Consider the following 18633-nt stretch of genomic DNA (forward strand, 5'->3'; position numbering starts at 1 on the left):
ATGTCAGACACAACTAATCGAGAAATAAAACAGAAAACATTGAGTACCATATTACATTATCAGTTTTTAGTGAATGCTTGATCTGTAAACAGATGTTACATAGTCTAGGTTTTTCTTAGTTGGACAGATGAATTTTGTTATTTTTTAAAAAATACATATATCAGATCTAAGCATATCCAATTATTTAGTCTAACATGTTGAAGTTTAAACATGTTATTTATTTACACTGGTTAATGAAGTCTAGAAGAAATGCATGGACATGAATAGCAACTGGTAATAAGAGACACAACTAAAATTATAACTGATGACTGATATCAAGATGAATGATGTATTTTGCCCTAAAAAAATTCTATCATATATGGAATCATATAAAAAATCTGTAGTATGTCATTGTATATTTTGATGCTATACCTTGTGACAAGAGGAGTTAAAAACACAGGTTTAAAAATTGAAATAATGTAAGATAGATAAAACAAAAAACCCTGATCTAATTCTTAATAATTAAACTATGTATAGAATTTACAAAATATGAAAAATTTTCACCTAACATAATTGATGTCATTTATAAACATTAGCAAAACACAAGGTATGAAAATGAATCCCTTGAGAACAATACAGTGTCTATTGTTTAACCATGGACCTTATAATACATATTATAAGGTCCATGTTTTAACAGGTCACATATGTAATGCATATCATAAGAAAACATGTTTACAGTATTTCACAAAATTCTGAATTTCACTTCCATGTTTTGCCTTCAAAAAGTTTTTTTTGTATTTGTGCGTTGATAAACAAGTCTGCTATTTCTATATGGGTGGAGTGGACAAAATAAACACCATTCTGGTATGTCATGGTCTAGGATTAAAGTTACTGCATAACCTACCAATCTGGTTTATATTATTAAGTAGATGAATTGTCCCATAGAGAAATGACTTCAACCTGAATATATATCAGTATATTTCCTTCTGTTTTATTATAACAATACATAAAACACCTTTGATAATAAATATAGTATAGACAAATAGCATGCCTGGTGTAAATAGTGTACACATGTTAGGAATAATGACTGTCAATTAAAGTTTGATATAAAAAGATAAAAAAAAAATCAGTCAAATCATCGGTGGATGTATATATAAACATTAACAGTGTTTAATAATATTTATTTCATTAATTAACTTTCATGCATGTCTCATTGGAAGTGGGAGGTGAGTGTGGGATATGTACATGTCTGGAGATTTATATTGATCCGACTTGACAATAAAAATCTAAGGAACAATAAATCATTTACACAACAATAAACAGACAATTTCTTTTTTAAAACTAAATATACAAAGCCTTCCATTAATGAGTTCAGATCAGTTGAAATTAATCCTTTACTTAAATTAGTTCTGTTGGTTGTCTTATAAAAACAAACTGATGTAATAGTAACACAGATGATGACGGGTAACAAAGACTGGATATATTTTTTCTGTAATGGTATATTATCTCTTAATTCCTTATCTCACTCAACAGTAATATAGAAGATATTTGAGATACACAACACTGAACAATTTCTACCATTTTTTTTTATCTGGCAAAGCAAACATTTTTTAAAGGAGATAAGAAGTTCAATTTTTTTAAAGTAGTTAAGGAAGGCTTCATTACTTGATATATCCTTATCTCAAAGATGTGGTTTGGTACAAAAAGTTTATACAAAAGTAAAATGGGTGTAAAATGTCTCATGCCTTAGGCTCGGTGGCCAAGTTGAACCAATATTTACATTTAGCTCCGATAAACATCAACTGAAATATCATCTTAAAGCAGCCTAACTCCCAGGGTGCCATGTAGATACCTTCATATAGAAATTAATTTGATAAAGACATTGACCTCCTGCAAGTTGAGTGTGCCCTCATCAGATAAGCCCATCTTTGAATAGAACATGTTTGGATTTATTTTTTAAACACTACTGATAAGTTCTTCTTATAAACTTACAATCCAGCCGAGATTTGAACTTTAAAAAAATTCATAGCAAACAGTAGTTACCAATATCTGGTGTCTCTTTTGAAGATTTTGAATTTAATTGAAGTAAAAATATTTATCAACTTCAAAATATAAAAAAAACTGAACAAACAAACTTTACAGCAAATACTTTCAAACTTTAAGAAGAAAATATTTTGGGTGGAGTGCTGGGATTAAATAAGATTTTCTTTTTTTTTAAAGTTTAAAGAATTAGTTTTGAAAAATAATCTTTTGGTACATGTATATTTAAGGAGATGATCAAAGCCTTGTGAACAGAAAATAGATGTTTTCATGATGTAATCAGACAGTGATAAATAATTTATATACAATTGAATCTTCCAGAAACACAATATTCTTTTCTTTAAGAACAGAAAACTGACAAAGAACATAATGCCAAAACTCAATTATGACAACTTTCCCCTTTCCTAGACATGTCAATATTGAAAGCATTTCAAAGTTCAGACATCCTATATATGATCTGGTGAAATAGTTGTGTGCCTGACAAATACTCATAGCAACAGAGAAATTATCAAAAGAAGAGAACCTTCAAATGTTTTGTATTAAAGGTTCCCTAGTAACTTAAAAAGCAATCACACAAAATTCATGTAGAGTATGGCTTTACGAAGGTTCACCCAATGAGGTTAAATGTCTCGCTGCCATCAAATAATCTATCATGATGGTAGGTACCTTTGTATAAAAACTGATTTTAAAGAAGAAGTCACTAAAATTGAGGTATGATCATTGTTTCATTACAAGTAGGTTGTACATTACCAAACATTAACTTTTGAAAATGTGACTTTGTAGTCTTTGTAATCTATGCCCGTCTTCATTAGCAACGTCAAAGCTGAACAGTAGGACATTAAACCCAATTTCATTTCATTTGTAATCTATGCTTATTGTTCTCCCAGTATTGTAAAAAGTTTTACATATCAAAAGTATAATCCTTTTATTTATAAATCCATTTGGTATCACACCAGAATGAATTAAAGTAATTGATAGAATAATTTAAAACACTAATTAGGATCACATCAGGAATCCATCTCATGAATTTTAAAACAGCCTGATGCTTTTAAAGTTGATTTAACATGACATGCTTTGTTTTTTATCAGTCATTAACCATTAACACTTACATTAGATTGGCTTAATTGGTTGTTTGCCTTCGGTAAATGCAAGTGTTTTATAAATACATACATTAAAACGGGTGAAGAAAAATACCAGCAAGGTGTAGTCTGTTCTTTATCAACGGGTACTAAACAAATTAAAGTAGAAATAGAAACCATTCAGGTGTAAGGTATTATCAGAGTAACAGATAAAAAACATTTCCAGATCAAAATAGATTTTTTTTATATGATTCCTGTAAATTATCCTCTTAGCAGGGAGAAATTAACTTTATAACAATCCTGTTCGATTAGCACGGAGGTCCATGTTCACAATTTTTTGTTAATGAGCAAAAACAAAAAAAGAAGCTGTATCAGTTAAAATTATATTTGCAATTTATTTTGAACTTTGATAAAAACTATTAATAATGCACTTTGTAGACTTTTAGTACATTAATTCCTGTGGTGCTCTATCAGACCCACCACAATTGAAAATTACCTTGCTTGATTGGTATTTAACATCTGCTTCTGCAATAATTTTCCTTTATCTTCTTTCATTAATCTTCACAGTAGACTGCCAAGATGTGACGATATAGTTTATGTAATTCAAAGTCCTAAATGTTATGAAATAGTTATGTAAATCTAAGTCCAAAATAGGATGATATAGCCTATTTACCGTGATTGAATATTTCAAATAAAATATTGTACAGTTTGTAAATGATTGCTAGATTTGTGCCTTTAAATAACCGTTTTATCTGTATAAAATGGTTTCAATTTTAAATGCAACAAAATGATACACTGTACAGTTTTAATGAAAGATTATGATTGTGTTATCTTCTGCAAGTTACAGACGATTAACAGTACAAAGATAGAAGCAGTCTGTACATCTATCTTGAACATTCTTAAGATACTGTTACAGAAACAGGAGTTATCTTAACACTAATTAACTTCTGTTTTCACTGATAATAAAACATAGATTTAACAGGGACTGTTTCTAGATTTCTTTCAGTTATAAATCAACAGTATTTCTGCTACAATAGGAAAGCTGTCAATCAGGGACCTTATTCACAAAAAACTTCAATCTTGTAGATCAAAGTACATTAATTATTGTCAGTGGTACCTTACCATTCACATGTATATTTAACCCATTATTTCCCAAACTATATCTAAAAATGAACCCAACCCAAGACTTTTAAATTAGTTATGATCCACAGTGTTTAAGTAAGAATTCACGAATACATGAATTTAAGATGTGCAGGTTAAGGGTTCCTGGTTTGTCTGAAAGCGGAAGTTAATCATTGAAGAAAAAGGGTTCCTGGTATAAATTGGAGATAATTTGTATAATGAACAATTTACTTTAACAGTGATTCCAAAGAGATATATTTTATGAAACAATTTATCATTTTTATCTTACAGTAGTACATTTGTGTAAAATAATGAAATATTTGGCAATAACTGGCAGGTTATCATGTAGATGATCTTCCATCAAATAACCACATACATTTAATGTTCATCTAGCTATATGTGAAAATGAGTGGGAAAATATTAGTTTTATCTAAGTAAAAATTTACTGTCAATTTGTATTTCATAAGAGAAACATTTAGTTCATCTTAACTCTGCGAGGCTTGCTGTAGATTTTACAAATTTCGAAACATGTTTGAGGGAGATGATGGTATTGATAAACTATCATCAAATAAAACATGCAGATTAAATTCTGTAGCAGTGTACCTTTTCATTTAACCTTTCAATAAAATACTTTTCCTTACTGACAAAATCACGTTAGAGGTATCAAATACATGTGGTATGAATTTCTCTCCATTTGGTTTATATGATATAAAATGTTTGCTGAAGCTAAGGTACTATTACTAGGAGATTTCTTATGTAATTGCATCACCAGATACTAATTTCTATCATATAAATAGTCAGAAAACACTGATATGATAGCATGAGTCACACATTACATCTAGTTTCTAGGAAAAAATTTGATTTGGTTTATAAGATGCTGTTGGCCATGAGGAGGTAATACATCGTAAAACAAATTTAACGTGCAACTTGTCGAAAGTGCATCTGTCTGCTCGATCATAAACAGTTTGGTAATTCCATGTAAAACCTAAGAAAAACCTCGCTTCCATGCACTGAAAAAATATTTTGACAGAATCAGAGTTTGTGTGTATAAAAAATAGTTTTCGAGACTGGAAGAATGGTAGAAGAACATATTTGAAATTAGAACACAGGCTGAATAAACCATGGTTTCTTTTCTTCCCCAATATGATTATAAAGCCTCTTGCACACTTAAACAAGCAGTCACAATTTTCTGTAAATAAATAAAAGGCCAGCAAACATATGTTCACTGATCACATGCAGCATGTTTTCAATAGTTAGAAAGCTTGTAGCAGGCGGGGAGATCAGCTCAATTTGGTCAAACCAACTGGTCATTGTATTTAGACAGCTTGTGGGAAAACATGCCATCAAAACAACCAGTACTTCACCTCAAAACATCCACATAAATTGATTAAAATGACAGATCTAAAACTCTTTAATGACTGTTTGATAGTGATGTAGACATGGGAAGATTTGTATTCTAGCAGAAAGGTCGAAAAGGTCAATTTGTTGATTAAATTTTCTGTAAATGAAAGATAAGTGTAGATGAAACAAAGACTGGACATGTTGTTATTTGAATAAGTGTTCCGATTTAAGATCTAATTAAACAGATACAAACAGTACTCCACTTGTATTTTTAGAATTGTAAATTTACCTTAAACTGAAGTCTGGCAGGATTTATTCTTGAATCTTACTGGCATTAAAGAGTAAATTAAATGATATATTTCTTTTAAACTTCAGAAATACTTTTAAAACAATACGTTAGATAAATTTATTATTAAACCCCCCCCCCCCATTTTTGAAGGATAATGTAAGCCAGATTGTCTAATAAGTGGCTGAATATGATACTAACTTTTGTGCAGCTTATACTTTGTCATTCTGCATTATAATTAGGTGCTTCATTTTGTTTAATTATGGAGATTAAGGAATGTAATTAAGAGAAGACTGCATTTGCAATTCATAATAATATGTTATGATTTGCTTTATTCTAATATTTATGTATTTTGATGTTTTTCAGTCCTAATGGTCATTGTGCCACATATAATGGTACAATATGTAGAGATATACTTGGGTCACAACCTGTATTTTACAACACATCCTATTATAACAATACCTATCATATGAATGAAGATATAGTTGTACGTTTGTTAAAAGAGATGAATGAAAAGAGATTATTTGATTCTATGTGTAAAGTTCCAGCTAAAAAATTACTCTGTCACTATGCTTTTCCTGACTGTGATAATATTGGTGATCCAACACCGCCCTACCCTTTATGCAGGTGAGATACTTTACCTTATATAATAATATTGGACAAGTAAGTCCCGTCAATTTTAAATTAGATAAAGTCAGACAAATAACATTGACAGATCATTACTATAAAGATGTTGGTATTTCTTCATTTAGTTACTTTTAACACTTAAGTATTTTGGGAATGGGAACTGTCCACATCCCAACTTTGGAATTATTCTCATGGATTGATAAACCTTTATGCTATAAAATTAGGTTTAGCAAAATGGTAATAATTGTTGAAATTTTGTTGTACTTTTATAGCTTGATTATTTTAAATGGAAGTAAAGTGGTAGTCATATAATATATGCATTTAGCTTTTATTCCTTTTACTTAAATGCTCAGCATCTGTATAGTGTTCATGAACCTACACTTTTTCCACAATTTTAATGTGTTTTAATCTGAGAATAAATAGAGATGATGTATTTCCTTTAAAATAAAATAAAAATTCATTTAGCTAAATTGTACAAGTGAAGACAGATGTCCTGCTAATGTAATCACAAATTTACATGCACATGTCTCAACTCTGTGTGATTTTAATGGTGTCCCATCTTAAAATTATAAATGAACATCCATGGAACTTATTAACATTTCCGTTTTGCAGAGAAATTGACATGCATTATAACTTGGAAGTTGTGATCAAAAAAGGCAATATTTCCTGTTTAAGATGTTATTGTTTTGACGATCACCAGAAAGGGTGTGATACAGTAACATTTCAAAACTTGTCAAAGCAAGAAACAGAAAAAAAAAGATTGATACCAGATGGCAAGTGGTTAATAAGCCAATTAGAACTGGTGTTATATACAGTCAATGTTTCCTCTCACTAGAATCTTATATATTTATCTATATCTAGAGTAGTGTGTACATTGATAAAATATAATTGATAGGTATACTAGTCCAGCAGATATAAATAAGGTTGTTGAAAGTAAAAAGAGTTAAAGGTTGTTGTTAGTGTTTAAATTTAGTTAATTTGAACCACAAGTGGTTTTTCTACAGGAATCAGTGGCACCATATGGTAAACAGTCTGCCTGTGAACTGGGTTTACAAGGCAGTACCAGTCAATCAAGACAGCTGCAAGCCTGAAATTACTTGTGTCAACTGAGGTCAGGCTACTGCTGTCAGATTTCAAACATCACTTCATTTTTATGTCCCTAGGTTTAAGTACAGATGATTTTTACATCTTGTGACTGTTGTTTTAATGATTATGATGTAAATAGTTTTCTTTCAAGACAAAAATATAATCTCCATTTCCCTTGTCTGTTCCAATTACACACTTGTTTTATACCAAGGACAACTGTACAGTGTGAGAAAATAGAGAACTATTAACTCCCACTTTTACTTACTACAGGCCTTTAATTTAAATAAACATGATTTTTTTTCACTTTCAGAGAGAGTTGTTTGGCTGTTAAAGACTTACTATGTTACAAACAGTGGAATTTGATATTAGAGAATAAAACCGACGGGATATATTTCCTAAACCGAGCCCACTTTAGATTGCCTAACTGTCAAGAACTGCCCTCTATGTGGGATAGTGCTAGTAAATGTACAGATGGTCACTTGTTTGAGAAAAGACTTGATGAAGTATCCAGTAAGTCTAGCCGTTACTCTTGTTAACAATTAGAACACCCAGTTTAGAAAACCAGAATTCTCAGAACAGCATACAATAATAAATAAGTTTTATTCAACCAACATCTAAATACCATTGAAACAAACTCAGAAGATAGATATTTTGCAAAATAAAATCCCATTTGCTGTGTCAATTTCAACATCAAATGGTTTATTTACTTTACCATTTGTCATCCAGAACATAAAACGCTGAATCTGTACTATACTTCTTTTTCTAATGTTGTATTTTTATAATGTTAATTAAAAACATACAGATCATAGCCTAAAAGGTCTTTGGGTTTATAGTTGCCTAATTTGACAGTAATATGATCACAAAGTATTTACAAATTATCTTTATAATGTCCTGAAATATTTCAACAAATCCACTACTAAAGAAACGAATGAAGAGGTAATAATAACTAGGAAAAAGAGAGTTATCATTTTATTATGCAATAAAAATGAAACTAGATTATGTGTATGAAATCTGATAGGTTGTATTGATGTAGTTTATATTTTAGACCATTATACAGTTATTTGATCTCTCATACATGTAAAAAAACAGTGCTAAAAGGTAGAACTTCAATTCATAAAAAAAGATATGTGTCTGTAATTGTTGAATATCTAGGATTATATAATGAAACAATTAGTATATGTTGTCATAGGATCCTTGTCTTTATCGTAATATTTATTTCAATCAAAAATAAGCAAATTGTTATATTAATAAGTGCAAAGACTTTATTCATCCCAAAAGCCCCAAATTAGGAAGAACGAAATACAAACAGGAAGAGAGAGTTTGTTTTTTAGGAGAAAATTTGATACATAATTATGCTTTAAAAATGCATTAGTTCCCTTTAAGTAATCAATTAAAAAGCTCTTTTCTTGTATAATTTGCCACTAGTGTTTTACATTTTAAATTTATATTATGTAACAATTTCATCACTCTTTATTCGTTTCAAGATAAATATTATGATTTTTACCTCCTGTTAGACAAAGAAATATTTGTAAAACTTCAAAGACAAGGGACCTCCCTCTGTTGCGTTATATATCTGTACATTTGCCCCAAATCTCTCTTTTTCGTCATGAAGAAACTATTACAACTGCATGTTTTTGACATCTTTAAAGGTCATTGAGCAATCATTCTTCTCTTTAGCACATCTTATATCAATCAAAAAAATTGTAAATCTTGAAGACTAAATGTGTGTTACACGATGATACAGATCTGAGTAAAACCTTTTTGCTATATACATGTACATATATTACAAATCACACATTCATTAACCAAGATAGAATACTAATCACATATTCATTAATCAAGTTAGAATACTAATTTCACGTTCATTAATCAAGATAGAATACAAATCACACATTTATTAATCAAGTTAGAATACTAATCATACATTCATTAATCAAGTTAGAATACTAATTGCACGTTCATTAATCAAGATAGAATACAAATCACACATTTATTAATCGGGATAGAATACAAATTCCAAATTCATTATTTTAGATGATTACAAATCATTACAGTAATCAAGATAGAATACAAATTACACATTCATTAATCGAGATAGCATATAAATCTAATTATTTTAAATGACACTTTTTTTCCACTGAAATAGGCCTCTGGTCCAGTTTTGTATCACTTGCTGAGGTCAGGTGAGATGAGATAAAATTGTATTAAAAAAAAGTAGTACCAGTATTATTGAAACAGTATCAGTAAAATAATATAAACATTGTAAAAACTGATAGTTGGTGGTCTCTTTCCTAATGCTTTATCCGGATACAAACTTTCTTTACATAGAAGAAAATAATGTTGACGCCTTCAGATTCAAGATTGAAAGCAGAGTACATTGTATTACCATTTCTTGAACATTGAAAAATAAACTTCGAAAGTCTTAAACAACTAAATAAATAATTGCTATCAAAAAATGAGGTTTAACTCATAACCTTTTTGACCTCTCGGGAGATGACTTTAACAGATTAAGCAACAAGGCAACTTTTTTCCTTCTTGAAAATTTCGAAACATGAATCCTAAAGATCTTCACCATCAGTTTCAAAATGTCATGGCTGAACTAAACATGTTCATATATTCTGTTTCCAAATTTTTCTGATGGGAATAAAAATATAAAGTCTGACAGTTACCGATTTTTCAGCTGTTAAGAAAGACCTGACACATATTTTACACAAGCCAAACTAATATTTACCCCAGATTGGTGTTAAAGCATAATATTATTATTCTTGAATTATTTTAACACAGAGGTAAAGTGGCGCTTATTCCTAGTAAAATTTAAATCTGGCTTAACAGATATTTTATATGCTCCTCTTGGTTGCAAACAATGTTAATTGTTTTAAAGTGTATATGTTATAATGGAGAGGTGAAGAAATAACAGACAATGTTATGGAGATTTGATATAAAAAAAAAAGGGGCGTGGGGTGATGTTTTCATATTGTCAGTTGAAATGTTAAAAAAACATCCTCTTATAGATGATAATATAATATATAAAAATAATAACCTACTTGCATTACAGAGGAGAGGGGTGTGAACAAAATGACATTTTTATTGACTAAAGATTCCTAATTCAGAGAAATTGAAGCCATAGTAGAGAATAGTAGTAAACATGAAAGACATGTATAAATATGATAGAGCTGCTGAGGCTGTTGGAAAGGAAATAGATTCCACAATCTTTCAATCTCTACACCTTCTTTCAGGTTTTTCAAAGAAAAATAAACCTAGGGTCATATTATGATTAGTCAAATGTATATATGTATTTTGTAAGATAATATGAATGCTTTGAGTTATTGCTGTAATCTCTGATGAGATTAGCTTAATGTAATATTTTTATGTTAAAATAGAATTGATTAAACCAAATTTGACTGAATAAACATATAATTATTATTTTAGGGTTTTATCTAATGCTAAGTTTATAAAAAGATATATTCCAGCTCATTAATTAAAATTACTGGATCTGTTCTTCTCAGTCAGAGTTTATCTCTAATAAATGTGTTAATTTCCTTTCTCTGAATTTTGCTTGCCCAATGAGTAGGGAAAGTACAAACTGAATTTGGTAACTATATGTGTAGGATAAAGCACGAGACTGAGGTTATGCTGGGGAAAGAAAGACTAAAGAAAATAATCGGAGAGAAAGAAAAACCGAGGCCGGTTAGCCGATGGTTATCTGGTGAGGGTTTTTTCTGAAGTCTTTCTTCCCCGGGATAACCGAAGTCGAGGACTTTATCTTGCTTATAGACCGTCTATGTTTACATGTACGCAAGATGAGAATATCCCAGAATTCCCACAAGAAAAACCTTATATCATGTTTTCTTATGGGAAAAAAAACCTACCCTGGAAGAATAACCCGTTACAGGTTTAAAGAAAAACTTTCAGAAGAATAACCCCAAATCTCCCTGTATATATCCAAAACCTCCCCCGACTTTCAGACCGCAAGTTATTCCGGGCATAGAATATACCCCAAAGATCAAAGAGATTTACAGTTACAGGTTTATAAGCTTATATAGAGGGGGGTCTGGTGGCCTGATGCATGCACTTCAAATCAGTATCCCGAGTGGAATTATTCCATTCTACTCCACTAACCCCCGAGCCCATTCACAAGGTTTTCACGAATTCAAATTATCTGTCCTTGATGAATTCATTGGCCATGTAGGTTGATTCTTTGAACCAATCAAATACAGTTTTAAACATATCAGTCTTTTGGTCATTGTTTACGTTCGCCATAATACATCAGCTTGTACGCTGGATTATGAGAAGGTTTGCAAGAAATTTAATATCAAAGAAGTGAAATGCACCCAAAAGGATATCATAAAATATTTTGACAAAGTTTGCAACAGCGATTAATTCCTTCCCTTCGCCCACTCACTTTCTATTTATGGAGTTATTTGTTGGGTCAATAAAAATAGCATCATGGGCGCATAATTTCACTATAGTCTCGCCTGTGAATGGACACAGGGGTTAGTGGAATAGAACAGAAAATACCACTGGGGATACCGAGGTTCCCCTGGGTTCCTCCCACAGCTTAAGTGCAGGTGAATTATTGAAATAAAAATTGTACCATATATTCGTTGCAAAATGACCTAGTTTGTGTTGAGTGGACGTAAAACCCCATTTTTCACTCTCTCTCTTTCTGATTATATAGAATGATACTCAATCAACAATATTTTATTTATTTATTATGTATATTTTAGGTGAGTGTTACAAAGGTAAAGGACAGTGGTATAATGGTACAGTTAATGTAACAAAATCTGGTCTTGCGTGTCAACGCTGGGATCACCAACATCCTCAGACACATCAACGACCACCAGAAGTTTTCTTAGACTTAAAAAATTCAGAAAATTACTGTAGAAATCCAGGCGAAGAAGAAAGCCAACCATGGTGTTATACCATGGATAAATTACACCGCTGGGAACTATGCGCTATACCAAAGTGTGGTAAGAAATAATAACATCTTGAAAACATCATTAATGATAACATGTATTAAATATGTCATAATATTAATATAGACCAATACTCTATACATTTATTTATAGGTATCTAATGTCTTTATTGTGTTGTTATTATATATTAAAAAGTTATGTATCAACACTCTATTTTAGTCAGGCTTTTCCTCAATAAATTTAGAATAGCTGACTGGAGTTGCTGGCATTAAATAACTCTATGGTTTTTAAGCTCATGGCCATATTTGTTTTAATAATGTATGTAGAAGTTATGATAATGTAATATTGAAACTGCAATGCAGTGAGGCAATCTGATCAAAATACAGATCTATATTTCGTTTCGTTTTTTTTTATTACTTTCGATGGCCTACACTACATGAAGATCTGACAAGTTGTATTTGAAGGTCTTGTCAGGGGTCGTACGAGCAGTTGACCCTATGACGTCAGACATTGATTAATCAATCAGAGTTTACCTATCAGTGTTTACCTACAGTTCCGTGCATTGTATGCCAGACGTCACCGTAACAGACTGTTTCATTGGCTTATCCCTTACTTCAACCAAAATGGTGGTAATATAACAACTCTTCCAGATCCTAGTGAAGTAAAGACAAGTAAAACGAAATTTTGAACTATAAAAAATGAAATGAAATAGGATCTGTGTTTTAATCAGATTGGCAGTGAGGAGAATTTAGCTTAAAAAGAGCTGTTTTTTCCATAGGTGTGTCCCAAGTATTACATTTAAATATGTTCTTAAATTTCCTGAAATTGCTTTAAATGAAGTCAAAAAATCATAACTTACTTGTAGATGTCATAAACAGAATTCAGCCCCCCGCTTAATGACTTTTGATCATTCAAACTTAAGCACCCACCTTACAACAAATTTCTGGCAACACCATTCAACCTTTTATTCAACCTTTTGTTTGAATTCAAGGGTGGATCCATGGTGGGAGTAAACCAGAGGGTCGTGTCCCCCAATTAGAAGAGCAAATGGGATTTGAGTTTTTGATGGTGAGGGGAGGGGGGGGGGAGTCCAAAATGCCTTCCCCCACTCAACCTAGAGTAATTTGTGCCCTTCACACTTTAATTTACTATATAAACTTCTGAAATAATTCAAATATTTGTATATTTTCAGACACATCAACCACAACAGAAAGAGCTGAGATCAACAATGCACTTACTGCTGAACCATTTCAGTTAAAAACCATCATCATTATATTCATTGTATCGGCCGTGGCCATATTCATCATTGTCCTAGTGGTGATTTTATGTTATAAACTTTGTGTTCAAAATAATAATCAATTTAACTATGACCCGACACCACAAGAAGACTTAGAAATACATATTTCAAAACTACCTCAAAATTCTTTATATCATAGAGTAAAAGACAAGCCAAAGTTGAACCCTAAATTAGAGGGATTAGAATTTCCTAGAAATGATGTTGTGTATATCCGCGATATTGGACAAGGTGCCTTTGGTCGTGTTTTTAAAGCAAAAGCACCAGAGCTAGTAAAAGGTGAAGATTTTACGATGGTTGCCGTTAAAATGCTAAAAGAAGATGCATCTGATGATTTGCAATCCGACTTTGAGCGTGAAGCATCCCTATTGGTGGAGTTTAACCATACCAATATAGTCAAATTACTAGGTGTGTGTGCAGTGGGTAAACCAATGTGTTTACTGTTTGAATACATGAGTAAAGGTGATCTGAACGAATTTCTTCGCTTTTGTAGTCCTGATCATTTCATCATTCATTCTCATTCTCGTGACATTTATTCTCATGAATATTCAACATTAGAGAGTGTTAACCAGTTGTATATAGCTAAACAAATTGCCAGTGGTATGGTGTATTTATCAGAGAAGGGTTTTGTACATCGAGATCTTGCCTCACGTAACTGTCTAGTTGGCGATGATCTTAAGGTAAAGATATCAGACTTTGGACTAGCAAGAACTATTCATAGTATGGATTATTACCGTGGTAGTGAAAATGATGCAATACCCATTCGATGGATGCCATTGGAAGCCATTCTTTACAATAAATTTTCCGTCAAGTCAGACATCTGGTCATTTGGTGTGGTGTTATGGGAAATTTTTGCTTTTGCGATACAACCATATTATGGTATGACTCACGAAGAAGTTGTGAAATTTGTTAAAGAGGGTAAACATTTGGCTTGTCCAGAAAACACACCAAAGCCTATTTATGACGTTATGAAAACGTGCTGGTATCGTAAACCATCAGAACGACCAACATTCCGCACATTACAAAAATCTTTAAGTTCTATGTACGAAGAATATCATAAACAGAAAATAGCGGAAGACATCTGATAGAAAAATTTGGTGTTAACCTCCACAGGATTCTACTAAACTCTAAGAGTTTGTAGTGCGATAAATGTGTTAAGTAGGTTCGGCCAGCACTCAGTGTTGTATGGCTGGTTGGGAGGAAGAAAGGTATTTGGCCTTTAGTACAGAATGCGCTAGAGATACCTATGGTTGGCCACACAGCCATTCACCAGGTGATTCCTGCAAGAGGAATAATACATTGTTGTAGGATTATCAAGAAAGCTGAAAGAGTTTAAGAATGATAATAACTGGTCAATATTTTGTTTTGAAAGGATTTAAAGTTTTGAATATAAATCTGAAAACAAACTTCGCTTGTTTTCTTTAATACCATAGTAAGGTACTTCTTATATCTATGCTTACTCAATTTATATATAAATACATGTAGGTGTATACATTTAATAATAGATCAATCAATATATAAGTAATAACAGGGAAATCAAAGATGAATAAGTATTTAGAGAATAAAGAAATATATATCTCTTGAAATCTGGCTTCCAAAAGGTGCATTACATTGTTTTGAGTAATAATTTTGTAGGAGTAATTCATGCATTAAATCATATCATATTATTCCAAATTGATGTTTATTGTTGAATAATGGATAGTATGTCCTGAGCCAAGAGACTAACAGTCATTTTCCTGATTTAAATTTTACAAAAAAATAGGTGAAAGGTGTTCTTTAGATTTTCGTCTAGACAATTAAACCAAACAAAAACTAGGTTGACACCATCTTAAATCTTGACCTCAACAGAAACCAGTTATTAAATTCTTAAAGATACATTATGGAAGATTCGATAACGAGTTGGCAGTTCTCACTATAAAAGTTAAAAACTAGATAATGTAAAGGCAATTTGCTGAAAATTTCATTCAAATTGATCCACTATGAACCGAAAACTAAGCGGTTGAAATTTCCACCTAGCCTCGATCATCATTACTAAAGTCAGTACGATAAACAGTCTAGTCTCGATTATCCATTTAATCGTTAAATCGTGAAGGAAAGTTATACAGTAAATCGGTTCATAATCCAGTAAAGATTGCAGCCTAGCATAACCATCTAGAGTTGATTATGGTGTGGATAGGTTAATTAATGTCTAAGTAATAATTTAGATAAAATTTCTGACTTAAAGAAAGACCTGCAATAGGCAGATTTAGCTCTTGCATAATGTATGTTTAAGTGGCTGACTGACCTTTTAAAAAAGAAAATGATGGAAACATTGGATGACCATAACTTACCTAGGGACTAATGATTTTAATGATTGTTGGACCAATATGCCTTTTGATACTATTTTTCTTTTAATGTGTATGGACTAAAATTCTATATGTGCCTTTTAGTCTAGAATATTGTGCCTTTAACAAAAACCTACTATGTGCAGCAAAATAATTCCAAAATGGCAATATTTTTTTAGATAAGCAGATTATGTTATAAATGTTATATTTTGAGATTATGATCTTTATAGTACCAGGAGATGTATTAAGATTTATATTCATTAATAATAAAACCAGTACATGTGGTATACATGTATACTATAAATTATTTTGTTTGTTTTGTACACTGCAGTCTTTGTTTCTTGTATATACATGTAGTATGCCTTTAAAATTGTAATAATATTCATTATTCAGAAATCTTTTTTAAAAGTTACACAAATATTAAACTTGATGAGGTACTTTTTGTTTTGGTATGTATTAAATCAAAATAGACTTGTTAATGTATGTTATATTATATTGAAAAATATCATTTCAAAATGCTCAGATATCATTTCATTGAGCTGTAATCAGGGCCATATTATAGCATGGGCTTTAGGGACTGTATGTCAGGTTTCTTTGCCAGTTGGACAGCCTGCCGAGTTAAAGTGAAAAGCTTAAATTATGTGTACTCTAAATTATCTAGTTACAAAAAAAAAGTTCAATTAATATACTGTTTATATATTTTCAAGCAAAAAGAAACTGTTTATTGTAGTCGGGACAGCCAGTGTGTAAAAATTTCATTCACAACATACATGTTAGTCCTAAGACATCTTTCTGGGGACCTCACTGTACCTGTGGCCCAGGGGCCTACACAATCTTAATCTGACCCTGGCTCTAATCATTGTATGTTTAATTTTGGACCAATAATTTACTAATTTTGAATATGTATGTGAAACAATATTATGTATTTAATGTTCTCAATTTCAATTGGCAGCCTCTTGAACTACATTATTAATTGTTTACTGAAATAGTTTGAGAGATTATCATTTATTATAGGCCATACTTGTTAATTATTTATATTATGATCATTATTTGTAATAATAAATAATCTGTAATAATAAACAGATTTTGATAATACAAATATCATAGAATCTTAGATAAGGATTGCTTGATGATTTTTTTATTCACTGTCAAAAGTTAAAGATCGGCATTGTTAAAGGAAATGAATTAACACTTGGAACTCTAGCATGGTCAAATGCTCTCAATAATAAATTTACTTTTATTTCTTTGTTTCTGCTACTTATTTATTATCAAGAAACGCCTACAATGAAATATTATCTTTCAGACAAAATAATCAAAAATGTATTTGTCTACAATTTTTTATTCTGACTTTACAAGGAATAAAGTCTATTATTATAATATGTGTATTGGTATTTGATATCCTCTATCATGTACATTTGTTAAATGCTTTCATTTAAACAAACGCAGTTTGGCTGAAATATTTTTTGTAAAAAGTATTTAGAATATTTTGTAAACAAATAAAACAAAATTGCCTGATTCTTATGTACCACATTTTTGTTCAGAAATTGAAGTCTTCAAAAGATTCCACAGAGATTTCGTCAGACTATCCCTGCTGATATACATGCACACCGACTGCACCCACTTAGCCACATATATCAAATTCGTAATTAGATGAGACAGATTTCTATAATACTTACATTACAGGGTTGTCAGCTATGTCATGAATGAAAAGTATTTCGACATGCATTATTTGAGTCTGGGTGAGAAATCACAAACCAAAAATATCAACAGAGATCCACACATAAAAGAAATAATGAATATACATTCTGTATGTATTACTGTTTTACTGATCGAGCAAACAATATTATGGCTACTATAGCTGCCAAATATTCATTAACATAAATTAATATTTCCCGTCTTTATTAGTCCAGTTGGTGCAGAACAGTAGGGCGTTAATCCCATAGACATACTAATAATAGTCTATGGTTAAACCCCCATTTCATTTCTTATATTCAAACCGTTATCTTATTCTTTCAACCATATGTTTAATTATTCCTTTGACAACATGTATCGTTTTTCGGCTAAAATATGAATTAATCAGAAAAAATAAGCTCGCATTGAAATTATGATCAACTAGCAATTTGTATACAGTTCTTATGCTCCCTAGACAAAGAATCCTATAAATATTCAATTAATATCAGGGTCAATTCTCCTGGAGAAGCTGTAATGTGCAACCTATTACAGGTATTGGTCATCTCTGATTGCGTGCAGTAGTTGCAGAGAACTAGTTTAAAAACCAAATTAACTTTATTTAGGGAATAAATATATACATACAGATTATGATATGTACAACTTTCAACAATGAATCAAAATAAATATCCGTTCTATGATAAATATTTCCATGATCATATTACACAAAGTAACGAGCCAACAGTGAGGCTGACGTCCCCCGCCGAAATCCCAAAATAAATAGATGACTCATATTAATTAATCACACATTTATTTTTTTCAAAGTCATTAAGCAATCAAACTGATTATCAAATATCATTACCCTGAGCAG

The 18633-nt window shown here is 31.1% G+C and overlaps 1 protein-coding gene across 1 annotated transcript in view; it reads left to right on the top strand.

Annotated features, from left to right (window-relative positions):
* Nucleotides 1-17615, top strand: part of LOC126818262 (muscle, skeletal receptor tyrosine protein kinase) — a 38602-nt gene extending 20987 nt beyond the window's left edge. Inside the window, exons 6-9 of the mRNA XM_050545574.2 lie at nt 6214-6474; nt 7871-8070; nt 12288-12530; nt 13669-17615. Of these exons, the coding sequence (XP_050401531.1) occupies nt 6214-6474; nt 7871-8070; nt 12288-12530; nt 13669-14855 (1891 nt within the window). The 3' untranslated portion in view covers nt 14856-17615. The remainder of the gene's footprint in view (nt 1-6213; nt 6475-7870; nt 8071-12287; nt 12531-13668) is intronic.
* Nucleotides 17616-18633: the final 1018 nt, after the last annotated feature.

This window comes from Patella vulgata, chromosome 4, assembly GCF_932274485.2.
Source record: "Patella vulgata chromosome 4, xgPatVulg1.2, whole genome shotgun sequence".
In the NCBI taxonomy this organism is placed as follows: domain Eukaryota; kingdom Metazoa; phylum Mollusca; class Gastropoda; family Patellidae; genus Patella; species Patella vulgata.